General features: G+C 46.5%; 1 protein-coding gene across 2 annotated transcripts in view; it reads left to right on the top strand.

Moving 5' to 3' along the window:
- Window positions 1-20,106, top strand: part of MMP2 (matrix metallopeptidase 2) — a 71,862-nt gene that overhangs the window by 40,703 nt on the left and 11,053 nt on the right. For both annotated transcript variants that reach the window (XM_075008644.1, XM_075008645.1), the window contains exon 10: window positions 17,391-17,527. In XM_075008644.1, the coding sequence (XP_074864745.1) occupies window positions 17,391-17,527 (137 nt within the window). The remainder of the gene's footprint in view (window positions 1-17,390; window positions 17,528-20,106) is intronic.

Below are 20,106 nucleotides of genomic sequence, written 5' to 3'. Positions count from 1 at the left end.
TGTTGAGACCAACCCCAGTGACCCATAAATTCACACTCTATCATAGATACAGAGTCATATTTGTAAGTACATGATGAACTACTTCACAGATACTACTATGATGTCATCTGCCTGAGCAGTTGCTTTTCCAGGGTTTTTAATGTAGTACTCTCAGAACTCAGTGATTTACCTTAGGGGAAGCCAAACACTAATAAATAGTGTAATCTGGTCTCAGGCTGCTATAAAGGTGCACTAGGGTCACTGGCAGCTGTAAAGCAACCGGTGGTAAGGATCCAGGGATGGGGACAGAGCTGCTTCAAAACTGGAATTTCCATCCACATGAAAATCCAAAATTCTGAACAAACCAAACATTCTGTTTCAGAGCAGAGTGGAAATGTTGAAATTTCCCATGAAGGGAACTTAGGGGTGGGGAACTTTGGAACAATCATTTTCCAGGGAGCAATGTTCCCTCTTTTTCTATCTGTGCATCAAGGCATTTGTGGATGTGTACCACCAACAGAAACACACTCTGCCCACTGAAGATAGCTGTGGATTCTCTGCTAATCAGCTGGGTGGCACCTGACTCTCTCTTGGGCAGCTGTGCAAGCACTCAGTTTATAGGGAACACTACCTGGAAGCCTCAGATTTTCAGGGTTCCCAGTTCTTTTCTGTCGCTTTGGCAGGTTTGTCTAGAACTGGAACGTTGAAGGGCTTCCAGACTCCCGTATCTGCAATAGCTTGGGCTCTGCCACAGAAGCCTGAAAGCTCTGAGGTCCCCAACTCAGAGATAGTTTGAATGGCCAGGGTGTTCCAAGAGCCACTGGCCCTGGAAGCTTGGGCTTCCCAGCAGCACACCAGGTAAGGTGGCAGAAAACCAGGAAGGGAACCTACCTGTGTTCTGGTCGGAAGGTCATCAAACCAAATAGATTCTACAAAATAATTCAGTATGGATGGATCAGTAATGAGAAGCTGTTTACCCAGAAGATTTCTGATCAGCTCTCTTAGGGTGACTATAAACAGCACCATTACACCTCCTTCCCCTATTGCTTGGTTACACCAACTATTCTCTGGAAATAGCTGAGCCATGTGCATGCATTATATATGTGTGTGCATGAAAGTCAAATGCAACAGCTCAGTTAGAACCAGAAAGTCAACCTACCAAAACTCTACAATGGTATGGACCCATTCAACTTCAGTGTCTATGTATGACAAAAAAGTAACAGAGAATGAAAGACTGAACTCCAAATGTTCTTTTGTTCCAATAATCAAACGCTTTAATATTGGCACAAAACCAGACAACTGTTATGCAAGAGGGTAGACAAAATAATCATATAATAGCGCTGTCTGGCCTTAAATTCTATGAATCCAATGTCTGTGTTTATATATACAATAGGTGTGTGGGAGTATATAGGTACACATGTTCACATTCATTTGTACTGGAGTATATTCATTTTAGAAAATATGCTTTTCAATATCATCTAAAATGTTAAAATGAATCCAACTTTCGTTTAAAAGAAGCAGACTTTCTTATTGAAAACTGCTTATGCAGTGCTATAAAATATGAAATTGGCATGAATAAGAATGTCGATGGTTATATTATTTTCTCGAATAAACAGGCGTAACGGCCATTTTTCCAACAGTGTTGGAAACTACCGCAGTTATGTGCTCTGCTGAAACACAAGAGATTTGCAAGCACAGAACAGAACTAAATAACTAAACTGGGCATGCTCATAAAACCTCTGAAGTGGAACTTCCAATCCTCAGGCCATTTAATAGTCATTTGTGCCTGCTGGTGTCATATGCCCAGAAATCTCCATGCTTAGTTTCCAGCTGGAACACTTCTGATTTTCTGTGAAATAATATTGCCCTACCAATGTTCTTTGATCATCCTTTCAGGGAAAAAGATAGAGCATAAGGGAGAGTCAAGCTTTTGGGGCCTGATTCACCACTATGTTACTCCACTGATGTAACTCCTGGATGCACTCCAAACTTACATTCATGTGAGAACATAATCAAGAGTCAGAAGGTTTAATTTTTGCTCTGTCACTGGATTTCTGGTTCAGTAATAGAATCTGGGGTGACAAATGTAGGAGAGAGGAACACAGTAAAGAGACTGTGAAGACAATGCCTGCTGAAACTGCTTTATGCTACTGTTGGTATAAGTGGCCTCAAGAGAATGCCCAAGGGAAGGGACATCTGCTGGCATTGGAACACCTTTGGTCAGGTCTACATAATGGGAAAAATCAATTTAAGATATGCAACTCCAGCTACATGAATTGCGTAGCTGGAGTCAACGTATTTTAAATCAATTTTTCCTGCTGTCCCCACAGCTGGAGGTTAACGAGAAACTCTCCCACTGACTTCCCTTCCTCCTTGCAGTTGCAAGGAGTACCATGGTCAATGGGGGAGTCCTGATGGTTCAATTTAAGTGTGCTAAATCAATCCCTGGAACACAGAATCACAGAATCACAGGGCTGGAAGGGATGCTAGTGGTCATCTAGTCCAGCCCCCTGCTTCAAGCAGGATCAACCCCCACTAAGTCATCCCAGCCAGGACCTTGTCCAGCAAGGACTTAAAAACCTCAAGGGATGGAAACCTTGACCACCAGTAAGTGTAGATATACCCTTAGAAGCTCCTGTGCTATTCCTTTCAGTTCCCAGAAAAGGAGGTGTATCCAGGGCTTTCCAACAATCTGGTGATGAGCAGCTGCCAGTACAGTCCCTTGTGGGCTGTGGGCAGTTGTACAAGCAGTCCATAGAGAGCAAATATTGCAGAAAGCCACCTTTGGACCATTCCATGCCTGAGCTGTGAAGGGCCGGGCTGCAGGACCTGACCCACTTACCATACACTTCCACTAGCCTTGATATCTGGGGGACAGACCATAGTTCAGGCTTCCTTTTAGATAAAAAAATGGCCTTTCTGTTAAGTCAGTCACTTTTACAATAAAACAAAAAACATAAATATAAATCCAAGGAGTCAAATTTGTTGCATAAACTCTGCATTGTACAAAACTAACTTGAAGTTTGCAAAACCTGCCTGACTGGAGGCTAGCACACACCATTTCTGAACTGTATGATTAATGTTTATATTCCAATGCCATATTTATCACTTTTAGAACCCAGTTTTCAGATAGGACCCAAGCCAATGATTTAAGCCCAGATTTTAGTTATATTTATATGTTCAGCACTGCAATGCCTAACTGATTGAGCAATCGAAGGTAACATTCCCAAAAGTGATTTTGGCACTAAGCCCCTAAGTCACTTTGATGTTCATGTCCTGATTTCAGAAAGCATCCTAACACTGCACTCAATATTCATATTCCACAAAAGTACAGCTGTAATTATTTTCTGGCACAAATAGAATTCACAACTAGAAGCCTACAACAGGTCCTATTAAAACCAGTTCTCCAGCCATGAAAATCCAAGATTCCTGGAGAAGCCTCCATTCATTATCCTGGAAAAAAGAGAGGAGGTTATCAGATGTATAAGTATGCTGGACTTCCTCTCATACTGTAGGATACCTCTCTTGGGCTCAGCAACAGCTTTTTGCAGTTCCTTTCCTGCTCTCTCCCCTCCTTTCTTTGTATTAGTAACAGAGAGGTAGCCGTGTTCGTCTATATTCTAACAAAACAAAACAGCAGTCATGTAGTACTTTAAAGACTAACAAAATGATTTATTAGGTGATGAGCTTTTTGTGGGATAGACCCACTTGTTCAGATCTGCATAATTTCCAGCCCAGACCCAGATATATAGCATAGAGGGGAAAAAAAATGCAGTAAAAACTGACCCCCATGGAGGACTAGAACTGCCCATGCCCGTGGTCCTGTCTATGCCTTGGGCATATAGCTATAAGCCTGGCTTGACTAATCCTCCCCACCTGTTGAAAGATAGAGCTGGATACTAGGGTGTTTGTGAAACCCCCTATGAGAGATGCCAGGAGCTGAAATCACAGGGTTCTGCCTTCGGCCGATCCCAAGCAGTGGGGTTGGGAGTTACGACGGTGGGCGACGGTGACTGGCGGGCGGCTGGTAGGAGCGGCGGTGGACGATGGCGACTGGTGGGCGGCCGGTAGGAGCAGTGGTGGGTGATGGTGACCGGCTGGTGGCAGCAAGGGGAGGCTGCAGACAAGTGGACAGCTAGTACTGCCCTGGTGATGTATCTGCGGGCTTTGGTTTGGGACTGCACCGCAGAAGGTACATCCTGTAACTGTGTGTGGGGTAAAGGGCCAAGAGACTGGGTTCTACTGCATATGGGGATGGTATCTGGGTGAAGGGGGTTTGTTTCTTCTTTGCTTAGATATACTGCATCTGTCACCATAACCTTGGGGTAGGTTATGGTCGTTAATCAAGCCATTTCTATCTCAGACTCTGTGCTTGTGAGGGGCGGGGGAGAACCGCCTTACAGGCACCCAGCATGGGGGTGAAATTGTCCCAGGCCACTGGGTGGGGGCTCGAGCCGGTTGGTTGGATTCTTGACAGGAAAACCCCACAAGAGTTGAACCCAGCCCTTCTGGCAGGCATCTGGCATTAACAGAAGGGTTACATAAGTGGGGGCTCGTCCGGGATCTCTTTTGCTGGGTAGTACCCCTCGCAAGCACACATATATATATATATAACATTGTAAGAAGCAGTTCTGTTGTTGCAGGATAAGTTAGAGTTTATACCATGGCTGGCCGTATGCTAGAAGAGTGGTGTGAGGAGTTGAGTATCGATCCTAGAAATTGTCTCTTAGTTTTAGGGATACCTGAGGGTATGGAAGATGGCCCAATTGAGGCCCTTCTAACAAAAGCCATTGATTCTCTAACGAGGTGTCGCATACGGGGGCGTAGACCTCAAGTAGACAGCAAAGCATTTGTGGTGCTATGTGAATTGCCAGTAGCTGTGGACTCTTTGCAGATCCCAAGTGAGATAAAGATTCCCACTGGCACCTTGAAAGTTGTGATTGCCAAGGCCTTTGCAACAGGCCCCGCCTCACATGCTGTATTTGAGGAGAAGATGACAACCTTCTTGGCACAGGAAGGAAAGACTATGGCAGACGTGTCGAGTCTACTGAGTGCTGAACCAGTGGCCCCTGGCCCTTCTATGAATGTATGGGTCAAAGCTTTGGGACAAGCATTGGAGAAGGTCCTGTGACCTCATCATGAGTCTAGTTCATACTGTAAGTTACGCTTATTTTCTGGTGGTGTGGTCCCAATACCAGGAGAAGAAGCATTTGAACCCTGGTTAGAACATACCACGGAAATGCTCCGAGAGTGGGCAGTACCTGAAGCTGAGAAGAGAAGGCGACTGATAGAGAGTCTCCGGGGACCCGCGCTGGATGTCATTCGCACAGTGAAGCTGGGTAGTCTGGAGGCTAGTGCAAATGACTGCTTAGAAGCTCTCAATCATGCTTTTGGGAGGATTGAAGATTCGGAGGAAGTTTATTGCAAGTTCCTGAGTACCAGACAACAGAGGGACGAAAAGCTGTCAGCCTATGTTCAGAGGTTGGAGAAACTACTGCAGAGAGTTGTTTTGCATGGAGCCATCACAGCGGAACAAATGGATCGAACGCGAGTGTCCCAGATTGTGAGGGGAGCGCAATACCAGCACCCAATCCTATTCTACCTTTGGTTAAGAGAACGACTGGTGGCCCCACCCAGCTATTTGCGATTGATTAAAGAGATCCGAGAAGATGAAGAAAAGCAGGCCACTAGTGAGAGCTGGGGCACTCAACAGTCCAAACATGGCGGTACAGCCTTCTCGCAACCCCCCACAATATTGATGGTGAACAGTGGAGAGGAGCTCGCCCAGAAGGTGCAAGACCTGATGGTGCAGGTGGACGAACTGAGGGGCACTGTAGGTCCAGCCCGGTCACCAGAGAGGTGAACAGCTAGCAGCAGTGGTCCATAAGACTGGGCTCAGGACCCCTACTTCTACAGGTCGGCCAAGTATAGGATCATTCTTCTGCTACAAATGTGGTCAGGAAGGACACACTGCAGCAAGATGTCGAAATAGAGAAAATCCAACACTGGTGTACCAAAAGCTGAGGGTCACCTGGGAAAAGTCAGGAAATGGCTACAGGGTTTGAGGAAAGGAGCTGCACACAACCTCTGGAATTGAAGGCTCCCTTAGAAGAGAAAGACCCATGGCCTTCCCACAAGGACTAATAGGGCCTAGAGCAGAAGTCAATGTGAAGATAGAAGGGGTGGAATGTAGAGCCGTACTTGATACAGGATCTCAAGTGACTATCATATTCCAGTCATTCTATCAGCAAAGGCTTGGGCACCTACCTATCCAGCCACTGACGGGTCTCGGCCTGTGTGGACTCAGCATGAATGAATACCCCTATGCGGGATATGTCATAGTGCACCTAGAGTTCCCGGAAGAAGTGGCAGGGGTAAGATAAGAGGTAGACACAGTTGCCTTAATATGCCCCAACCCCAAGGGGATCTCTGATGTGTCGGTGCTAATAGGGACCAACTCCAGTCTCTTTAAAGTACTGGCAGAATACTGCAGACGACGGGCCGGGGACCAATACCTGAGCACCCTGATGATTCATGCACTTTGTGCTGAAGCCTACAAAAAATTTGAGGATTCTAAACAGGAGTTGCCTGAACTACCAATGGGTGCCCTGAGGTATGCGGGCACAACTCCCATAGTAGTGTCTGCAAGGACAGAGCAAGAGGTGCTCACTAGGAGTACCTGGCTAAAGAGCAGCGGAGGGACTGTAGCTATGGTAGAGCATCCAGCTGACGGAGGCCTTCCTGAAGGAGTGTTGGTTCCCAGTGGAGTTATAGCCTTACCTGCTGAAGCACAGGAAGAGGTGACTATACTAATCGCTAATGAGACGAGTCGTGATATTGTTGTAAAGCGAGGGCAAAAGATAGCAGACCTTTTTGAGCCCGATGCAGTGGTAAAGCCCCAGTGTGGTACTCCGGCCCCAACGATAGATCCAGAAAAATTTGACTTTGGAGATTCACCACTGTCTGAGGAACGGAAGACGCAGTTAAGGAAAAAGCTTTGCAAGAGAACAAAGGTATTCTCACTGCATGAGTGGGATGTGCAAAAGGGGTTGAACATAACATCAGGCTGCATGATTCTCGACCCTTCCGGGAGAGATCTAGGAAGATCGCCCTTTCTGAGATGGAAGATGTGCGACAGCATCTTCAAGAGCTGGCAGAGAATGGCATCATTACAGACTCCCACAGCCCATATGCTTCACCCATTGTTGTGGTCTGTAAAAAGAATGGAAAAATCCGGATGTGTATTGATTACCGCACCCTAAACAGCCGTACAGTGACTGACCAGTACACTATGCCTCGGATCCAAGATGCCTTAGACTGCCTGCTAGGAAGCCAGTGGTTCTCAGTTTTAGACCTTCGAAGTGGATACTATCAGATTCCTCTGGGGGCAGAAGATAAAGAGAAGACAGCCTTCATCTGCCCATTAGAGTTCTACCAGTTCGAACGCATGCCGCGAGGGATTTCTGGGGCACCAGCCACATTCCAGTGTCTTATGGAGAAAGTTGTGGGAGACATGAACCTACTGCAAGTCTTGGTTTACTTGGATGACCCGATCGTATTCGGAAGAACATTGGAGGAACATGAAGAGAGACTTCTTAAGGTCCTTGACCGGTTGGAGGACTATGGGTTGAAACTTTCAATTGACAAATGCCAGTTTTGTAGAACATCGGTGAAGTATGTGGTTCACATTGTGTCCCAGGAAGGTGTGAGTACTGATCCAGACAAAATAGAGGCACTTGTCACATGACCATGTCCCAACAATTACCGAGAGCTTAAAACCTTTCTTGGATTTAGTGGATATTACCGTAGATTTGTGGAACATTATGCATCCATTGTCAAGCCTTTGAATGATCTCACTCACAGATACCCGCTCAACAAGAGCAAGACTAAGACCAAGGGTAAGGGGGGGCCCTCAAGACTTCCAGGGCAGAAGTGCTGTGGTCCTCTAGAGCCTTTTGGATCACAATGGGATAAGAGGTGTGAGAAAGCTTTCCGAGAGATCATTAATTGCCTAACTCATGCTCCAGTCCTAGTGTTTGCTGACCCAAACAAACCCTTTATCTTGCATACGGATGCCAGTTTGGAAGGGTTAGGGGCGGTGTTATACCAAGATGTGGACGGCAAACATAGGCCTGAGGCCTTCGCTAGCCGAGGATTGTCTGACAGTGAGACCCGTTACCCCATCCACAAGCTAGAGTTCTTGGCCTTGAAGTGGGCCATCACTGAGAAGTTTCATGACTACCTGTATGGTGCTAAGTTCCAAGTATGGACAGACAACAATCCATTGACATATGTATTGACAAGTGCTAAGCTGGACGTGACTGGGCAGAGATGGGTGGCTGCCTTGGCCAGCTACGAGTTCAGCCTACAGTACCGATCGGGGAGAAGCAACATTGACGCCGATGCATTGTCACAACGTCCACAGCCACCGGAGATTGCTGAGATTCCTGTAGATGTAGTAAGAGCCATTTGCAATGGAAGTTATCACAAGTCCCAGGCCCCTGAGAGTTGCATTGCTGAAACTCTGGGTTTACCATCTGAGAGTGTGCCGTCGGCCTCTGTGAACTATATTGCATTGGATCAATTTCCATTGCCTAGGCTCAATGCGGCGGACTGGCAAAAAGCCCAGTTGCAAGATGCTGACATCCGTGGCACCCTACTCGCAAAAAGAGAGGGGCAAGACCCTCGGACCATTGTTCCCTCCACTCCGGGAAGTAAATACTACTAAGGGAGTGGGACAAACTGAGACTGATACAAGGCGTGCTGCACCGGGTCACCGTAGATCCATTGCAAAATCGACAAACACAACTGGTACTACCAACCGCATACAGGGTTCTGGCCATGAGGGCTCTGCATGATGATTTCGGACATTTGGGTATGGAAAGAACACTTGAGCTGCTCTGTAATAGGTTCTATTGGCCCCGGATGGCCGAGGATGTACGCTGGAAATGTGAGACGTGTGTTCGATGTGTTCAACGCAAAACTCTGCCCACTAGAGCAGCCTATCTGCAGAGCATCACGACCAGCAAACCCTTGGAACTGGTATGCATTGACTTCTTGTCTCTGGAACTGGATAGGAAGAATATTGGAAACATCTTAGTGGTAACCGATCACTTTACCCGATATGCTCAGGCCTACCCCACACGGGACCAGAGAGCCACTACTGTGGCACGGGTATTGTGGGAAAAGTACTTCTCAGTGTTTGGACTCCCAACTCGGATACACTCTGACCAAAGGCGAGACTTTGAAAGTCAACTCTTAAAGGAGGTGCTAAGAGTGGCAGGAATCAAGAAGTCCAGGACAACTCCTTACCACCCGCAAGCTGACCCTCAGCCAGAACGGTTTAACCGAACCTTATTGGATATGCTGGGGACATTGCGCCCGGAGCAGAAAGCGGCCTGGAGTCAACATGTTGCCTTTTTGGTGCATGCCTACAATGCCACAAAGAATGACGCTACGGGAGCCACCCCGTACTTGCTAATGTTTGGACGAGAGCCCAGACTACCAATAGACTTATGTTTCGGGGTGTCAGGGGATGGGGAAGGCTATGAGACACATCTGCAGTATGTTTCCTGACTAAAGGAAAAGCTGCGGGATGCCTACCGTTTGGCTACGGCAGCTGCCCGCAGGAACACAGATCGTAACAAACACCGGTATGATGCAAGAGTGCACCCTCAGGAGCTCCAACTTGGGGACCGAGTTCTCCTGCGGAATCTAGGGGTTGCTGGTAAACACAAGATTGCCGATAGATGGAAGGCAACACCCTACCTGGTGGTGGAAAGACTTAAGGACCTACCTGTTTACAAGATTAAACCTGAGAGCGGATCAGGGCCAATGAAGACCATACATAGGAATCTCCTACTGCCCGTGGGAGAGTTGGTTGGTGCATCTGCAGAGATGGACTATGACATACGACCGGGTTGCAAAGAAAGTGCAAGGTCACATCCATTACCCAACACAGGCAGTGGGTACAGTGGAGATGATCTACCCTTATCCAGCACCTTTGAGAGTGATTCTGAAGAGGATGAGATTCCCATGGAACACCCTAGAGTGGGAACCAGGTCCCAGAATCTATTGCAGGAACCTGGGGAAAGGGCAACACCTTTGGCACTGAATCCCAGAGCAGAAGTGTTTAGGCCCTGGCCTGGGGACCCTCCTTCCACAACAAGACTAGTCTGGGATGATGAACCTGCCCCAATTGCCGACAGTTTGGAGGAGAACCAGGGATGTGCAGATACACCCCGATTAGCTGACAGAGACGTTTTTGTCCAGGATATCCCAGTCTGTGAGCAAGAGACACAAGGACCAATGTGTGTGAAGGGGGAGTCCCCAGGTGGATGCCCCTTGCCCTTGCTGTCAGAGGAGGACCCTGCAACCCCTGTTATCCCCATCCTCAATAGGCGAGATAGAGCCATAAAGCCCATAAACAGACTAACTTATGAGGCACCTGGAGTAGTTGGGGAGGATGTAATACATCTGGCACACAGACTTGTAGAAGCCATAGTGAGCTTTCTCAGGCCATTTGAGGGGAATTCATGTGGATGTTATAATCGAAACAGTGTTTTGCCGGGATGTCAAATTCTCAGCTGGGGGGAGGATGTAGGGAATGTGGCAGAAGGAACGCAATGCTGCTGAAGGCTGGGAGGAATGTGTCTCCCAGAGGTCATCTGCATGAGAATGCAAAGAGCGGCAGGTGTGATACTGAGGCTGGGAGGAGTGTGTCTCCCAGTGATCATTTGCATGAGAATGCAAAGGTGTGCATGTGTGATACCTTTTCGGGCAAAGCCTAATGGGTAGCAAGTAAGCCATGAGATTTGGTCTATTGTAAACATGTAGCTGTAAAATCACAATTTAAGCTGACACTTAATGCGGGAGTTGTGAGATCTCTCCAATGCTCTGGGTTGTTGTGGGGGACAGGGCAGTCGCCTTAGCTGTGTAAAGCCGTGTCTACACGTGCATGCTATTTCGAAGTAGCGGCGGCAACTTCGAAATAGCGCCCGTCACGTCTACACGTGTTGGGTGCTATTTCGAAGTTGAAATCGACGTTAGGTGGCAAGACGTCGAAGTCGCTAACCCCATGAGGGGATGGGAATAGCACCCTACTTCGACGTTCAACATCGAAGTAGGGAACGTGTAGACGATCCGCGTCCCGCAACATCAAAATAGCGGGGTCCTCCATGGCGGCCATCAGCTGGGGGGTTGAGAGATGCTCTCTCTCCAGCCCCTGAGGGGCTCTGTGGTCACCGTGTGCAGCAGCCCATAGCCCAGGCTTCTGGCTGCTGCTGCTGCAGCTGGGGATCCATGCTGCATGCACAGGGTCTGCAACTAGTTGTCGGGTCAGTGCATCTTGTGCTGTTTAGTGCAAGTGTGTCTGGGAGGGGCCCTTTAAGGGAGCAACTTGCTGTTGAGTCCGCCCTGTGACCCTGTGTGCAGCTGTGCCTGGCACCCTTATTTCAGTGTGTGCTACTTTGGTGTGTAGACGTTCCCTCGCAGCGCCTATTTCGATGTGGTGCTGCCCAACGTCGACGTTCAACGTCGACGTTGCCAGCCCTGGAGGACGTGTAGACACTATTCATCGAAATAGCCTATTTCGATGTCACTACATCGAAATAAGCTATTTCGATGTAGCGTGCACATGTAGACGTAGCCTAAGACATTGATTACACAGGGCTGCCTGGTTTAAAGCATTGTGAGAAAGAAGGGGAGGGGCACTGGTTGAGCCAGCTTGCTGAGTGCTATGGGCCTGCCTATGCCTTGGCCATATAGTTTTAAGCCTGTCTTGATTAACCCTCCCCACCTGTTGAAAGATAGAGCTGGATACTAGGGTGTTTGTAAAACCCCCTATGAGAGATGCCAGGAGCTGAAATCACAGAGTGGCAGCTGAGGCCATGCAGAGCTGAAATCACAGGGTTCTGCCTTCGGCCGATCCCAAGCAGTAGGGTTGGGAGTTATGACGGTGGGTGACAGCGACTGGCGGGCGGCTGGTAGGAGCGGCGGTGGACGATGGCGACTGGTGGGTGGCCGGTAGGAGCAGCGGTGGGCGATGGTGGCAGGCTGGTGGCAGCAAGGGGAGGCTGCAGACAAGTGGACAGCTAGTACTGCCCTGGTGATGTATCTGCGGGCTTTGGTTTGGGACTGCACCGCAGAAGGTACATCCTGTAACTGTGTGTGGGGTAAAGGGCCAAGAGCCCCCAGCAAGAGACTGGGTTCTACTGCATGTGGGGATGGTATCTGGGTGAAGGGGGTTTGTTTCTTCTTTGCTTAGATATACTGCATCTTGTCACCGTAACCTTGGGGTAGGTTATGGTCATTAAACAAGCCATTTCTATCTCAGACTCTGTGCTTGCGAGGGGTGGGGGAGAACCGCCTTACAGGCACCCAGCACAGGGGTAAAATTGTCCCAGGCCACTGGGTGGGGACTCGAGGCGGTTGGTTGTATCCTTGACAGGAAAACCCCACAAGAGTTGAACCCGGCCCTTCTGGCAAGCATCTGGCATTAACAGAAGGGTTACAACAAAACACTCGTGCTTGCTCTTAACAATGTTGTGCAGAGCACAATAGGCTGCAACAATCCTGGGACTGTTGGGGAGGCTAACGTCCAGGTGCATGTTCAAACAATGGAAGTGCCCCTCTAGGCATCCGAAGGCCCACTCCACAGTATTGTGGGCATAGTTGAGGTGATAGTTAAAAACATCCTGGCTGGCGGTGGTGTGCCCTGTGTAGGGGCACATCAGCCATGGCTGCAAGGGGCACACCGCATCGGCCAATATGCAGGGTGGCATTGTGGTGGCCCCCATGGGGAGCTCCTTGGCAGGGATGTACATGCCCTCATCCATGCAGCACCCCAACCAGGAGTTCTGAAGTACCTGGGAGTCATGGGCTCGCCCAGACCAGCCCACACAGATGTCAGTGAACCAGCCCCTGACATCAACAAGGGCCTGCAGCACCATGGAGTCGTAATCCTTGTGTAGCAGCTTGCACTGTGGTGCAGGGTACAGATTGCTGTATGGGTGCCATCAGGGGTGCTGAAGCAGTTGGAGAACCTAACGGCTGTGAATCCTGCCATGGTATCATCCAGATCCCCAAGGTGGATGGCCCTCCGCAGGATCACGCAGTTGATCACCTGGACCACCTGTGTGAGGGAGGGCACTGACATTTGGGCCTGCAGGGCCCCCAGAACTCCTCCCCTGCAGGGCCTCCCAGCCCAGGGTCTCATTACTCCCTTCCTGTGATGGGTCTGGGGCCTCAGCTTGGCTTACCACCTCCTCCAACAGTGGTCTTGTCCACCCCAAATTGGTGTCCCACCAAACAATGGCTGTCCAGGATGGCCAGCTTCCACAGTGCAATCCCCACTCGTTTCTCAACTGGGAGTGTGAGCTGTATGCGAGTGTACATTTGCTGCAGGGCAGGTGTGAGCCACTGGCACAGCTCTACGAATGTCTGCCTCCCCATTTGGAAATTCTGGAGCCACACTTCCTTGTCCCACTGGCCCAGCACCCACCTGTCTCCACTGGGGGGTGGCTTCAGAGGCTCCATAGGTGATAGGCTACAGGGTGTGGTGGTTGCCCTGTAGCCAGGGCCTGCAGGACCCCAGTGGGGCAGAGGTTGTGGGCTACAGGGCTCCCAGCATGGCCAGGATGACCACTGACATCTGGGCCCTGGTGTCAGTGGAGGCATCAGCCCCGGGCAGCTGCTGGTGCTCCGTGCACTGCAGCATTCCCTCAGAGCAAGGTCTCTACAGTGGTGTCTGCTGCTCTGCAGTGCTCTGTGTGTGCAGATTGGGTGTGTTTGGGAGGGACCCTTTAAGGGGGCTGCTGGCTGCGAGACCCAGAAGGGCTTGTCAACCATGAGATTCCGTGTGTGGCATTTCCTGGCTTGTTCTTTCAAAAGGGCTTGCATTGCTGTCTGGACACTCCCTTTCAAAAGACCAGGACCCTCTTTCGAAAAAGTGGACTAGTACAATGATACGCTTTGTGTGAGTGGCCGCATTCTTTCGATACCCCTTATTTCTATTTTGATTTTCGAAGTTACAGCTTTCGAGATGCGTGTGTACTGTAGACACAGCCATGGGCCATGTCTGCACTAGCCAAAAATTTCAAAATGGCCATGCAAATGCTATTTCGAAGTTTACTAATGAAGCACTGAAATACATATTCAGCACCTCATTAGAATGCGGGCAGATGTGGCAGTTCGAAATTGGGGCGGCTCGCCGCCACACAGCTCATCCAGACGGGGCTCCTTTTCGAAAGGAGTAAGGGGACTTCGAAGTAGCCAAGGTCCTTTCAAAAAGGAGCCCCATCTGGACGAGCCGCCCCAATTTCAAAGCACCGCGGCTGCCCGCATGCTAATGAGGCGCTGAATATGTATTTCAGCGCTTCGTTAGTAAACTTCGAAATGGACATTTGCATGGCCATTTCGAAGTTTTTGGCTAGTGTAGACAAGGCCATGGTGTAACTTAGTTATTCCAAGAACAATATAAAAGCTAAAACAGATTGTTCAAACTGACTCATAGTTTATCTAACATTCAGCAAAGAGAGGGAGTGACTGTTTGGTTTGGAACTCATTTGCCTCTCAGTCTTCCAGATTTCACAACATCAGAAAAGGCAGAAAACATCCTTCAGATCCATTTCTGGAATTAAGAAATAATCCTGAATCATGGGGCCTTGTATGACTCACCCATCTTAACAAAAAAAAATGAGCAAAAGGTTATATTACATAGAATTTCTAGAATTTAGAAATTTGTTTTCACTGCCAATTAGAACAAAAAAGTCAAAAATTCAAAATTACTTGCAAAATGAGAAGTCCAAAAATTTAAATTCAAAGCCCCTAAATAATTTTGTTTCACTAATATAAAAACATACTACAGGTTGAACCTCTCTTGTCCAGCACCTTCAGGACCTCACCAGTGCCAGACAAGAGAATTTGCCAGATGACAGGAGGTCAATATTTTCTAGCACCTTACCAACACTTCCACTGCTTACTGGACTCTTAGAAGACATTTAGGGGTCAATTACAGCTAAATAACAGCAAAGAACATTGACAGCCAGGACAGGGGGCTCGAAACAAACTTTATAGGACCATGGGAAATGGTCACACCCATGATAACTGGTTATCAAGCTAACTAAAATCATGTCAAATTACAAGGTTTGCTGGACAAGAGAGTTCTGGATTAGAGAGATTCAACCTGTGTGTTATATACAATACACATTATTCAAATTAATATTTAATATTAAAGTCTAAACAGTGTTCACATTATTTAAATGAAAAAAAAGTTGAAACAATTAATTTCTCCTTTTTTGCCCTTGATTTTTTATTTTTTTTGGAACCACCATATAACCACAAGACATGTCGATTTTGACTAAAATGCGTTTTCCAACAGAAAACTTTTGTGTTAGAAACATTTTGATGGGCCCATTCATTAGCGATGGGCTTGAACCAGATCCCTGCTTTTGACCTGTTCTGGGTTCTGGGTGGTTTAGATATGGATCACTGGCCCTTTTCACTGACTAAAGCCCAAAATCTGATCCAGACTTGCAGGGCCAGTCCTAGCCAATTGGTGGCCCTGGGCAAATTTTGGTGGCCCCTTGAAAACGGTGGTCTCCACAATAACCTCAAGCCAAGTGCTCTGCCCCAGCTGCACACCCAGCAGCTGGCCCAGTCCTGGAGTGTGCAGCGTGGCAGAGGCCACCCAGAAGTGGAGCTGCCACCCAGAAGTGCATGCAGAGTGGTGGCGCCCGGCCTGGGAGTGGAGTGCCTACTCGGGAGTGCGCAGCCCAGGTGAAGGCTAGCTACTGAGACAGCAGCCGAGCCCAACATGCTGGACTGGCTTTTTGGCAGCCCCTTCAGAGAGGCAGCCCTTGGCAACTGCCCGGTTCGCTGGACCCTAAAACCAGCTCTGCAGACGTGGCAAAGGGGAGCAGAGTTGCTAATGTAGATCAGAATTCTGCAGTGTGGGCCCTTCTCAAAGGGTAATCAGTTATGAAGATCTATAAAGATATTGGAAGAGATGCATTAGATAGAGTTGCATGTGATCTACTTTTCTGTGAAAGAAAAGAATTATATGAGGCAATAGAATATTGTGAATCATTAAATTTACTAGTTTTTTGTATCCTGCTACTGCTAATCTGATTACATCTTCATTACAATAAAAAAAATGAAATTGCTCTTCATATTGGTGAAAGAATAGCATACATCAATACATCATTGCTCCATATCTCAGTTTATGTCCAACATAATTTTCCTAAGGAAAAAGGAAAAGTAACATACATTTAGCCATTTGCTGTCTTGCTCATAACAGCTACTACATCCTGTTATCATAACTGTTTAATTTTTAGAAATGAGACAAAAAAACTACAGTGCTTACAAATACACATTTTAAAATGGTCTCGGCCTTGTCAGCTTCATTTGTTCAGAGTCAGATTTCAACTGATGATGGTAAGAAATCAGTAGTGGTAATTTAGGGCCTAATACTCCAATTTTTGGCAAAAATGAAAACAATTTCAGTCTCTGGGCATTTCATGAGATGGTGGGTACCAGTTACAGGTGAGATAGTATAGCGCATTTTTTCAGCATCTAATTTTCAGAATGATAGAAGCAGGATTTGACCTGATAATTAGGTTACTAGCTACCAATGAATGACTACCTTGCTTGATTTTTCAAGTTTCAGCTAGCTTGTTGACTTTTCCTCTTATAAAACTGGCAAACTGCTATCAGCTTTTGTTCTGATGGAGGGTGGAGGGAAAAGGCTGTTCTTTCAATAGGGGAGGAAAACAGTAGTGCCTTTGTTAATATCAAATGCCTTCTACACAATGCATTGCCATTCAAAAATAGTTACAGCTTTTTAAATCTTAAAATGAATGATGATATTGTTTGTACATAAAATAAGCATTTCTCTAAAGAAAATGTTTAATGTTTCTTTTACTTTTCTGCAGCTTGATATATAGTTATTCAATTTGAACTTTTCGTCACTACAATAATAGTTGCAAGGGCAATTTATGGAATAAAAATGTCTGTGTTTGTCAAACATTTGTCCATCTGCTCCATACATAATAGCAAGATAACTGTAATAATTTATCTGCCTTGTAAATGGTTTTATTTGTCTAACTGAAGCACAGAAATCATTCTACTCTGACACAAGAAGCAATCTGAACTCTTCAGTAACCAATCTACCCCATTTCGGTGGGGTTCCGACATAGGCAGATTATACAACCATTTCACTGAAGAGGCTTTATTGAACCTCTAAGGCACTGTTTTGAATATATTCCGAAGCAGTGCTAAGTTTGTGCTGCTGTTGCTAGCCCATGTGAGCACATACGCCAGTGCATGCACATATGCCTTTGCCAGAAATGATAAGAAACAGATGTGTGGATGAATCAGTTCATTGTAAAGCCTGTGAAATTTTCTATTCTCAGATTCATGTGGAGGACGGTAAACCCTCGAAATAAGCCCACAGGTCCTTTGCTTGTTGCTACATTCTGGCCGGAGGTACCAGAAAAAATCGATGCTGTCTATGAGGCCCCTCAGGAAGAGAAGACGGTGTTTTTTTCAGGTACTGGTTTGAAGTTGTAAATGTAGCTTGCATAGAAGTTGCATTCCAATTGAGTCTTTTTTAAATGCTGATATGGATCACGGAAATGTATCTTTGAGGGTGACTTTATCAGATCTTTCATAGAGTTGGATTTCAGCCATTCCTTTCCCAGGACTAAAGGTCCAGAATCTGCAAGTTGCTCACCACTATTAACTACCGGCAGCTGAAAGGCTGTTAGTATCCTGACAGGAAAGATCAGCAACATGCAGAATGGATTCATTGTATGTGAATGCTCATCAAATCACTCACACATACTGTCACGTTTCATTTTGTCCAGTTCACTCCCATTGTCAGCTACAGTATCAGTACAGATCACTGTTCTTTGACTATTGGACTTTCTTCCATTCTTTATCATTTTCTTCCACTGCACCTCTACTCTCTGCCAAAGACAACTTCAAACTCTGCATTCCAGGACTCTAACCTGGAATACTAAACAGGCAGAGAAAATGTGTGCAGGCATGCCAGCTAGCTTGATGGGAGGGGATAATACTACATAGAAATCAGTATACTATCCAGTTTAAATTAATTATATATCTCTCCACAGATCCAGCTAGCCTGGCCCAAACTAGTGAAGCTCCAAGGTTGTTTTCAATGCTTGGACAACCAAGCCAGCAAAAACATTCTCTAGAATCCACTGTAACATGCCTAAACATCTCTAAGCATGTAAAAACCACATGGTTGAAGTTGCTGTACATTTTCTGCACAGGAAGAAAAAAGTACTGATAATTTATTTGACATGTTTGATTGGCTACATGATAGAAAATAAAAACTCAGCACAATCAACATATTTTCATATGCCACCCACGACAAATATAGTTGTTGACTGTGGGGGACTTTGGAGACTTTTTTTTATAGTTTGATATTTTTGTTTTGTTTTCCTTTTATCCAAGGAAATGCAATTGCTTTAGAAGAATTCTAAACACGAAAAACTAGAAAATGCTAAATGGCCAGTAGGTATCTGCCTCTAGTCCAAGTATCTGAAAATGCTTTGTATAGGAGAATCCATATATTACTCCTGAATGTCAATGCTGGAAACCTACCAGGAAGCAATGACTGTGAAAAAAAACATTTGTGGTGGATTGTCAGCTGCACACAAGCTCCTAGTGTGGTTCTGAGGCCAGGACAGCTAATGTGATCCTGAGATGCAAAAACCAGGGAATCTGAACTAGGAGCAGAGAGTTTATTGTACCTCTGTATATGGCACTGGTGCTACTGCAGCTGGAATAGAGTGTCCATTTTTGGAGCCGACAATCAAGAAGGATATAGATAAATTGGACTGGTTTCAGGGAAAAGCCCCAAGAATCAATGAAAGATGAAAAAAGCCTGGCTGATAATGACAAACTCAAAGAGCTCAATTTACTTACCTTAACAATGAGAGTATAAAGTGGTGACTATATTACAGTCTATGAGCATCTACATGGGGGACAGATATTTGATTACAGGGTCCAGTCTAGCAGAAAAAGGCTGGATGTTCAAGATCAACAAATTCAGACTAGAAATAAGGAATACATTTTTATAGTAAACATGATTAATCAGTGGGGCAATCCCGTCTCTCCAGCACTGACAATATTTAAATCAAGTTTGGATGTTGTTCTAACAGATCTGCTCCAGGAATTATTTTGAGTTACTTCTATGGCTGGTGCGATACATGAGATCAGATTAGTTTATCACAATTATCCTCAAAAATCTGTGAGCTGTCCAGAAACCTCAGTGCTGTCCCTTACACTTGTCTTATGCTACCTAACTTAGCTTAGGAGCCGACTGTCAGTGAAGTCAATGGAAAGCTTTCTGACATTTGTAATTATTGCAAACATAATTATGGTCCATGGAAATGCTGTCTCTGGATGAAAGCTGCCTTTGTTCCTGGTGGTGAGGTTCACTGACGTCAGTGAAATATTCACTGAGCAAGTTACCAATCAATGTACAGGTTGCAGAATTTGGCCCTTTAATTTGTATGTATTTTGGGTCATATTCGAGTTTTGCTGAATGAAAGACCACAGATTCAGGGCCTTTTAAAGTGTAGATATAGATAAACACTTCATGTGTAAGAAGCTTGTATCTAACTCAGTGATTCTCAATCAGTGTACTATGACATCCTGGTGTGCCATGAGAACTCTCCAAATATGCCCTGGAATTTCACCAATTTGGAGAAATTGATGACTGCACACCAGATGTGCTTAAGCAGCAAGGCTGCCTGAGTTCCAGCTGGTGCAGGGTTCATCAGTCCCCTCCTTCTCCCCTGAAAAGCCACTGTCAGGGGACATGCTGCCCCTGCAGGACTCTGTTTGCACCAGCAGGTGGATGAAATGTGCTTCCAGGCCCAAATGACCTAGCAGAGATCACACCCCCACTCCTTGCTGTGGCAAGGGAGAGGAAGGGAGGGCAGGAGCCTGTTAGAGCTGGGGTGTGGTTTAAATGCCACATCCTGGGTTCAATGTACTAGCAGGTAGGGGAGCCTGTCATTTACTCAACATTCCCAGCCTGGTGTGGAGCAGATTTTGAAAATGTGTCTGTGCTCGCTGTTGAAGATTGTTTATTGT

The sequence above is a fragment of the Carettochelys insculpta genome, chromosome 14, assembly GCF_033958435.1.
Source record: "Carettochelys insculpta isolate YL-2023 chromosome 14, ASM3395843v1, whole genome shotgun sequence".
Lineage (NCBI taxonomy): Eukaryota > Metazoa > Chordata > Testudines > Carettochelyidae > Carettochelys > Carettochelys insculpta.
This window is presented reverse-complemented; position numbering and strand designations above follow the sequence as displayed.